The sequence below is a fragment of the Nestor notabilis genome, unplaced genomic scaffold (genome assembly GCF_000696875.1).
Source record: "Nestor notabilis isolate BGI_N333 unplaced genomic scaffold, ASM69687v1 scaffold31614, whole genome shotgun sequence".
Classification (NCBI taxonomy): Eukaryota; Metazoa; Chordata; class Aves; order Psittaciformes; family Psittacidae; genus Nestor; species Nestor notabilis.
Window position 1 is genome coordinate 1 of NW_009925752.1, and position 9829 is coordinate 9829.

Here is a 9829-nt window from a genome sequence, read left to right on the forward strand (position 1 = left end):
CTTTGGGAGTCCATTTGTTTTTATCTTTCCAAATGATGACTAAATACCTGATCTGTAGCATTTCTCCTGAGAAGATACTAGTAAGGGAATGACAGTTTTGATGCACTTTGGAATGGCACAATCACGTAAACGCTTGCACAATTAAGACTTATGAACTCATCCAAAGTTTCTAAACATGATATTCTACCTAAGAACTAAAATACCAGCACAACGCAGCGAGTTAAAAAAGAAGAAGAGAATTCTATGTAATCAAAATATAAACAAGTACATAGGAAATGGCTATCTGTCAGTAAGTCTATAGCTCTTTAAAGTACGAAACGTATGCACTTAAGGAAAAAATGTAGCTATCTGACAAACTTGGTAAAAAAAAGGACTTTCCAAATGCATAACAAATGCCAAGATATCCTGTAACTGGCCAGGTATAGCCACATAAGAGCTGCATGGCTTAGAGCAACCCGGGGAGGGGGGTGGTGGAAACAAACAAACAAACAATAGCACAAAAACAAGAAATCAGCAAGTTTAGGGGGAAAAAACAAAAAGAAGAGAAAAATCACATCATCATCATCATCATCATCTAAATTCCTGTGTGCTTCTATCCCAACTGCTAATGGAGCCGGGTGCGGGGGGGGGAAAACCAAAAGTGGAGACTGCAGTTTAATGACTCTTAGAGTTCTCTCTACAAATGCAGAAGAAAGAATTATCAACTTAATACACTAATCCTAAGCACCAATTTAATAATTTAAGTTAATTGTATTCATATTTCTCCTACTAGGGATGGAGCAAGTTCTGCCTGAAGGCTTAACGTTTAACTCTGGAGCCCATCTGACTTCTGTGTTCTTGTCCCGCTTCCTCTGCTGTTCGCATCAAAGTCACTGTAAAGTTTCTCTCGAAGTTTCAAACTCTCTAAGCAAGCAATTCCTTGAAGACACAATCACATCCTACAGTTTCAGGTCATGAAAAGTGAAACACAACAGCACTGGGTTAGTCTGTTATTAACCAGTCTGAAAATGGAACAGCCAACACCGTTCCTCGACAGGATTTGCCTTAGAACTATAGCAGCACCCAGGGCAGACCAACTGCCAACACATCCAAGACTCCACGAGGAATTAGTAGTGTTACAAAATTGCATATGTGTTAGGTCAAGAAGGCATCGCCATACACATGGCATCATGACATTGTTTTTCCTCTCTTCTTCTCATGAAGAAAAAGCAAAGGAAAACAGCCCCACAAGGAGCTTTTTGGTTGTCTTTTTGTCACAGTGCTCCCCAGCTGGAGCAGCTCGGTGCTTCCCAGGAACTTAGCTTTTACAGAAAGCACTTTCACATAGTTAAGGTGGCCTACTTGAGCTAATTCTCAGAGCTAACCTTTTTCTCCAGTATGTATTTCATGCCACTTCCTGACAGCAATTTCAGAACTGAAATGGATCTGTGGTAATGTCCACTACTAACTGTGACCGGATCCTGACACAGACCATCAAGCCAGGCCCTTGGGATGGTTCCACACATCGAACTGAAGCTCAGACTAAAAAAAATCTCACTGAAACTCAAAAAGCTGGAGTGGTCATGAATCTCAGCTACTTCTCCCTAATTGAACCCTCACCCTGTAATGAAAGCACACACACCAAAGGAAACCACAACTGCCTGAGCTGGGAGCATTAAGACACCGGTGAGTTATCCTGCTGCTCTTCAGTGACCGTGGACTCGCTGTGCTCCTCGCTCATCTCATTGGAGCGCTCCTCGTAACCCGGCTCGGTGGGATCCAGGCTGCTCCCCTCGCTCTGCTCCTCACTGGCCTCTGCAGACTGCTCCAAGTTGCTCTCCAAAGAAGCTGGGGAGCTGCCAGTTACGCTTTCGGTTTGGTTCATTTCGTTGAGAGGCTGTGGCAGAGGAGCGATCACCGGCAGGGATGGGCACTTTGGTTGCGCCAGTGTCTACGACAATGTCATTTTGTGGTAGAGTGACCTTCTCCACGAGTTTCCACTGGATAATACTCATGTCTTTCCCTCCAGTTGAAATCAAGTGACAGTCGCTATGGGTGAAGCTGACATTTGTCACATGACTACTGTGAGCACTGTATTTGTGACTTGGAGCCTGTTGGAAACAAGCAGAAAGACAAATCATAGAAGCACAGATTGGTTTAGGTTGGAAAGGACCTTAAGATCATCCAGCTCCAACCCCTGCCACGGGCAGGGACACCTTCCACTAGAGCAGGTTGCTCCAAGCCCCTGTGTCCAACCTGGCCTTGAACACTGCCAGGGATGGGGCAGCCACAGCTTCTCTGGGCACCCTGTGCCAGCGCCTCAGCACCCTCACAGGGAAGAGCTTCTGCCTTAGCTCTAACCTGAACTTCCCCTGGTTCAGTTTGAACCCATCACCCCTTGTCCTGTCGCTCCAGTCCCTGATGCAGAGTCCCTCTGCAGCATCCTTGTAGCCCCCTTCAGACACTGGAAGCTGCTCTGAGGTCTCCACGCAGCTTCTCTTCTCCAGGCTGAACAGCCCCAATGTTCTCACCATGTCTCCATACGGGAGGTGCTGCAGCCCCTGATCATCCTCATCTTATGCTGAGGACACCAGCACTACACACAGTGCTGTGAGTGGGGTCTCACCAAAGCAGAGCAGAGGGGCAGGATCACCTCCCTTGACCTGTTGGTCACACTGCTTTTGATGCAGCCCAGCACACGGGTGGTTGACTATCACATGCTCTTCTAGCATGATACTGAAACCTAAAACTACCACTGTTTTTACTTAGCCCTTCAAGAGACTTCTTTATTCACATAAGCATAAAGAATTATATTTGTATTAGGTTCACCCAACAATATATCCTCCTTTTTTAAGGCTTGAAGCTTGCGACTGATTTAGATCTTTATGCAAAAAGCAATGGCCTTAACAGTAAGGCCAGGAAACGGAATGTGTCAAGTCTCTGCTCCAGAACTGAAGGGTAATTATTGCCATTTCACTTTCAGGTCTATTATGTGATATTTCATATTATTTTCTATATAAACTTAACAGGGAAAACCATGCTTCTGTCCCTAGCTCTGTTCTCAATATGTATAAGCTATTTTGCTGACAGGTTCCCAAATGACTGAGCTGGGGACTTACCTTTGGCTTGGAACAGGGATACTGAAAGAGATGGACCTTACAAAAATCATCGGCAACTGCTATCACTTTTCGGTTATGGGATCTGACAAGGGCGTTGATGTCTGTCCCATCTGACCCCTCAGGCCAAACTCCTAGGAGAGAGTAGAGCAGATATTTAGTGATGGCAGTTTTAGAAAGCTGTGAGAAAAGGGAAGCTTAACAAAGGCAAATCAGGCATTCAACTGAAAGCTGGAATACGTATTGCATTAAATGTCATTAATATTTTGCTAGCCTAATGCTGCTCCCCCAAACCCTCAGCCTTGGCCAGGAAAACCTCTTGGGCTTAACGTAAGTTTCCTATTCAAAACCTTAAGTCTTGTTTAAAGCTTATTTTAAGATTAAGTTTGTTGCTAAAATTGGTAACACTTCCGTTTGTGCACAAAGGGTTTAAAAGCAAGACTGGTGCTGGAGCATGGGACAACATACAGCATGCAGAGATTTCTTTTGGTTGTCTTTTAAATCTTAGTATTTGCGTGATTCAAAGGAGACTGATGACACTTTGCACAGAAAGCCACCCTGCATGAGTTTCCTAGATGTAAGTGCTGTCAAGTGCTTAAGTACAATTCAATATGCTTTTAAGTGAGAAGAATGGCACAGATATGTCTAGACAAAAGAATAACAACAGGGCCTGGATGAAAAGCACTGAACAGACTGGGGAGGGGGGAGGCTTTAATTTTAACTATAAATAAAGGCCCTAGAGATCCCCATAGCGAAACTGCTGCTTCACATCTGCAAGTAAAGCTGAGCAAAAGGCAAGCAGGGGGTTATAAGATAGTAACTTATGACAAAGGCGCCAGATTTTTACAGCTCAGATTTGGGGCTTCTGATAAGTTCAAGAATGAAGAGCAATTTTCCCCCCTCAAATTTCACACCCTGAATAATTGCGTGTCTGACTGACTGAGAGGGATGTTCCCTATCAGATAGGAAAATATCTTCCTCCCTTAGTCATTGACTTTGGTAAAAGAAAACCCATGTGCTGTCCGCTATTTCATACAGAAATTCCTTTTCAAACTCCCCCACTCTCTTCCCTTGTTTTTATGCAAAATGGCAAATATCCTTTAACTTGAAAGTTGGTTTTTTTCCCATTCTTCAGTGGGTGGAGTGAGAAATTGATTTTCTCTGCAGAATAACAAAGGCAGCTTGTTTCAATACCAGTAAGCTACATTGCGGCTAATGTACTGAATAAAGGCATGAAATGCTAAGGCAAGTATTTAGAATCATTGTAGTGCTCTCACATCAATGAAATCAATCTGAAAAACATATATAAGAACTTGCAAAATGAATGCATTTTACCTTTCTCCTGCATTCTGTATGTAAAATACTGTCATCAGGTAGGAGTGATACATGAACTTCAAATCAGATTCCTGACGTTTCACTTACCACCGTATGCACGCTGTGCTAAACAGCTATGCCATTGCCTCCTCTTTCTCATTTCAGATTAAAAAGACTGATATTCAAGCCTGCATCTCTTATTTAATATCTTTTGAGTTCAGAAATTCCTTTACCAGCTCTAAAGGCAAGACAACCCTTTGTCATAAGACAGCAGGATTTGCTTTCAATGCAGCAGGTAAACGTGGAAACCCCAAGTCATTAATATGACCAAGTTCTTAGTTCTTAACTTTAAAAGCAATAAAAAACACACGACTCTGCTACTAGGTATGACAGCAGCACTTTCATTTTAATGGAGTGTGCTGCCAGCAGCAAGCCTCTTGAAAGAAGCTGCTCAGATGGAAGTGTGGGAAATGTGCAGTAAATGAGAGAGTGACTTCAAGTGCTTGGGATGCAGATGGAGGAGCCTGCTGAGCCAACGCAGTGATACCAAGTGCCAAAAAGGAGCGATGCTATTCTCATCTGAAGCAGGCATTTCAATCCTTTCGTCTGCTGACAACAATGCCTGAGCCTACGGACACGCTATTCCACAGCGTTAAATTAGTAAAACACATACCCCGAAAGCCCAAATCCCATAAACTTAACCCTCTTTCCTGAACATCAAAGTGAGCAGCCCTGGCTTGTTGGGATCCCTGAGCCAGCTGACCCTCGGGTCAAAGCCAGACTTCTCCTTTGGGCAGCAAATACCTGCTAGGTTGGCTGAGCTGCACTGTCTGATTTAGTGGGAAAATCCTTGCCTTTGTCAGAGCCTGAGCAGCATTTTAAGACTCTGCAAAGGGTGTCAGACTCCCAGACAGTATAAAACTGAACATGATGAATTCTGGCTGGAAGGTTAAATACATTCTGTTCTGCCCCAGAATAACATCACATTATCTGCTTTGTCTACTTCACTCCCAGGCCCACTGGCACACTGACAATTGATTCTGAGAGCAGCTGAGATCGATTCAGAGTGGTAAAAGTTTGTATGAATCCAAAAGGGAATGCAGGCAGGATCAGCTGACTGAGCCACTGTTTAAAAGCAAAAAGTAGAAAGGCTTCTCCAAACAGTGGATATGGGAACTGCTCATCCCCAGCCTGGCTCCAGTTAGCTTCTGTCCAAGAACTGCTGAAGACACAAAGCCAATGGTCTTTGTGAAACCAGACTCCTTCTGCACTTCCACACCTCATCTCTTTAGGTCAGGAATAAAGGACTTCTGGGAAAGTGCTGGGATTCAAAGCAGTTTCCTGTCTGCTCTAGCATCAAATGTAATGGTAGAAGTTCAGTGGCAACAGAGCCACGGTTTGCTACCTTCACACTTCTGGCACATTTAAGTACTCTGCATGAAATGTAAAATGGCTTCAGCTCCAAGGCTATTCCAGAAGGAATATTCAGTCCTTACAAAGCTTCTTCATTGCTCTTGAGAAAGACATCATATTAGCATGAGAGTTTTGCTTTTCATTTTCTCTAGCATCTCCTGAACCTTCCGATACTCCCTTTTAAGCAAGGCATTTGTGCTGCACTATTATTTCAGTCTCAGAAGCAAAGGCAGGGAGGAAGTAACTGTGGTGGACCAGTTCCCTGTCAGCCTAGGCTTACATGCACAGAGTGTCAGGAGGGACAGCCATTCCCCTTCTACTTCACCCAGACAGATTGAATAAAACCAAACCAAACACGTGCAAGAGCTGGTTCACAGTTCTCTGGCTAATGGGAGACATATTTTTCATCAGTACAAGAAAGACAAGGAGCTACTGGAAATGGTCCAGCAGAGGCCACAAGAGTGTTCAGGAGTCTGGAGCATCTCTCTTACGAGGAGAGATTGCAGGAGCTGGGCCTGTTTAGTGTAGAGAAGAGCAGCCTGAGAGGGGATCTCATCAATGCAGATCAGTGTCTCAAAGGTGGTGCCAGGAGGATGGTGCCAGACTCTTTTCAGTGGTGCCCAGCGACAGGACGAGGAGCAATGGCCATAAACTGAAACACAACAAGTGTCACCTCAACATGAGGAAGAACTTCTTTACGTGAGGGTGGCAGAGCACTGGGACAGGCTGCGCAGGGGGGATGTGGAGCCTCCCTCTCTGGGGACATCCCAAACCCGCCTGGACACGTTCCTGTGGGACCTGCTCTGGGTGGCCCTGCCTTGGCAGGGGTTGTATTGGGTGATCTCCAGAGGGCCCTTCCAACACTGATGGTTCCGGGGTTCTGTGATCTAACTAGCAACAAGCTACTTGCTCATTAAGCACATGACAGTCCTAAAATCTGCATGATAGGTGTCAGAATCTACAGAAAGCTCTCAGTCCTAACTGATAACTCTTCTACCCTGCATATAAACTGATATTCAAAACTGACCTCCTAGCAGATGTGCAAGAAAAGATACTGCATCACTGATAAGCATCAAAAAAATTTGATGATTTACCTGCTTCTGATGTTTCCAACATGAAGAACAGAGGCAGGTATGAGATCTCAGGGATGGAAGCAAGACATTCAGCATCCTACTCACACAACTTGGTTTGACAACACTGCCAGGCTGAATCATACTCCCAGAGGAGCTCCTCATTTATGGCCAACAGCTCCCTTCAGCAAAAGCAGCAGTGTGTATTACTCACCTTTGACTACAGGTATCAATGTGTTGTCATGATTTTAAGTCATGAACTATAACCTACACTCACATAGTCTTGTTCCTATCCCCAAGATAAGGTAAGCAAAGGAGAATGCACATGTGTCATATGAGCACTTTAAAATACCAGCTTTTTGCTTCAGTGCCTCCAAAACTGGTAGCCTAAAATGACAGCAAAAAAAATCAAATCCCAAACTCCCATACTAAATAGAAATCAACTGTACATTTCTGTAGAGCATCCAGTGCTCTGTGTCACAGACAAGTATTGTGGCCAGTCTCTTTGGTCTGTCATCTCAGCACCATCCTCAATAATCATTAACTGTTTTTCTCATGACAAATTGAAGCAAAAGCAAACACAAAGCCCAGCATGAAAACCTTAAAAGCAAGTTAGATGGTGCTTACCAAACACCTGGAAGCCTAGCACACAAGTGTATGTTGTCCAATCTATATCCTTACAGTCAGAACGATTCCTGATTAGCTTACAGCCACTTGGAATGTCCCCTGTAAAAAAAGTGAATGATGAGTTATGCCATATAAAATTATAGTCACGTAAGTGCTTTCTGAAGGTGCTAAGACAGTAAATAAATGCATCTTAAAAACAATCTGGAATCATACTGAGGAGGCAGACACACCAGTACCGTTATTACATTCCAGATATTTGAAGCTTGATATTTGAGTCACATTTTATTCTCATTTCCCTCTTCAGATCAGGGTACCTCAAAACCACTTCTCTACAACCCGAGTCCCCTGCTACCTACTCTGCAAAATGTTTTAATAGAGACTGCAAGAGAACAAGGTCCCCTTCCTACCAGCTAAAATTTCATCAATGATTCAGGAAGCTCTGCTTTGAAAAGATGAACAACTACTGCCAGAGGAGCCTTAGACTGCTTTGCAACTTCTATCTACGAAAAGAAAGATTGTCCATCTTGTAATACACCAGCCCAATACTAACGGGTCGCAGGTCTTTGCTTCCCCATACAGGCAACTGTAAGCACCAGCACTTCCTTTTGGTATACTGAGATACTGCACTCTCCAGATTTGAAACCTAAGTTGTGCCAGGCAGAAAGAACATGTTAAGCTGACAGATATTTGACCTGCTGGCTCTTCTTGCCTGTACAGGAACAGAACTACAATCCTCTTGCATCTAGTTAAAGCCACAGGAATAGAAGAATACAAAACTCAATTGAAAACCAGACTGATCTGCTCTATGCAAGTCAAACATGCTTTTGACATAACCACTATAGATTAAATTCATATTTCCATTATTAAAAAAGACAAACCCATTCTTAATACTAACACATTCAAGCAGATTTATGGCTTGGTTTCATTTTCAACACCACCAGCAAGAAGAGAGTTTAAAGAAAGAAAGCCCAGAAGAGAACAGTGGCACTGATTTTCTCCCCCAAAATAACTGGTTATTGTTGACACTAATTAGACAACTGTATGTATTATGTTCAATCTATGGAACTTTGGGCCAACATCAAAACATAGGGCCATTTGTTCTGTACATTCTACCCTGTGAAGCTGATTTATGACCTTGTAAAGAAGTAAGCTATATTTGGCATTGCCATTAGGTAATACACAGCTCTGAATAAGATCAAGATATCTGGTTACACAAGTTCAAATCAGTTCCTTTGTCAGCAAGCATTTTGTACAGTTCTGATCAAACACACCCCTCTACATATTCTGACAGCTAATACATACTTTCTGTTTCCAGTGTATTTCATTTCATACTTACAGTATAGTATTTCATAGTCTCCTGAGTTTGACATTATATACTTGTTGTCTGGGGACCAGTCAAGGTGTGTAATATAGCTGGAATGTCCCTGCAGAGGAATGCAGTAACACCAATGTGAAACACTGCTTTTAATTCCAACCGAAGCAGAAGTTGCACCCACAGCTGGGACAGCAAAAAAGCTCCTCCCCACCCACCCCAGTCTCCTGCAGTTCACTTGTGCTCCCTTCAAGGCTCCTCACTGGGCAGTGCCACTAACAGCCAAATTCTTCACTTGTAAACTATGTCCTTCTCAGAACCGAGCATGATTTACTCCTAGAAGGTTGCTAAGATATGGATGAACTCGCATTTGTACTTGAATTAAAGCACACGTTGCTACTAACTGAGAAAAGCAGTAACTTACACAGGATCATTTTTAGATCCCAACAGAACAAGTGACAGATGGGACTCTATTTCTTCAGCCATTCAAAAGAATTTCCATTAAATGCACTCACATTCAAACAATCTTTGCTCTTCCTAAAAACTTGGTTAACAACCAAAATATAAAACTACAAGATCAAGGACTGGCGTTACAAGAATACCCTCATAAGGTATCCCACTGTGCTTCTACTGCATGCATGTCAGTGCCAGCTTTGGAAGGAGTCTTCCCCACAGGCACAGACAGGGTCATTTAGATAGGAATCAAACCACTTCGGCCTAATTACTAGTTCTAAGCATGGAGAGAACACTGAGGGCTAAATGCCCATCCTGGTTTTGAAGGGAGAAGCTAAATGCAGCTGGTCAGAATATAACGTGCATGTGTAGTAGTAATGACAGCAATAATAAAGCTATGTAGGAGCTCCAGAGAAACTACAGATTTGTATAAGATTTGTATAAATTATTTCTCTGAGGAGGGAAGGGTAGGAAATGAATAAAGACGACGTCTGTGTCACACTATTCTTCCTCCATCCTTCCATTTCTTCTTGCTGCCGCTCTTC

At 43.2% G+C, this 9829-nt stretch overlaps 1 protein-coding gene across 1 annotated transcript in view; it reads right to left on the reverse strand.

Moving 5' to 3' along the window:
* Nucleotides 1-1317: 1317 nt before the first annotated feature.
* LOC104404684 (echinoderm microtubule-associated protein-like 4) overlaps nt 1318-9829 on the reverse strand; it is a gene marked incomplete at its 5' end in the record, with an annotated part of 30743 nt that continues 22231 nt past the window's right edge. Inside the window, 5 exon segments of the mRNA XM_010013184.1 lie at nt 1318-1892; nt 1894-2090; nt 3099-3229; nt 7520-7618; nt 8856-8943. Of these exon segments, the coding sequence (XP_010011486.1) occupies nt 1655-1892; nt 1894-2090; nt 3099-3229; nt 7520-7618; nt 8856-8943 (753 nt within the window).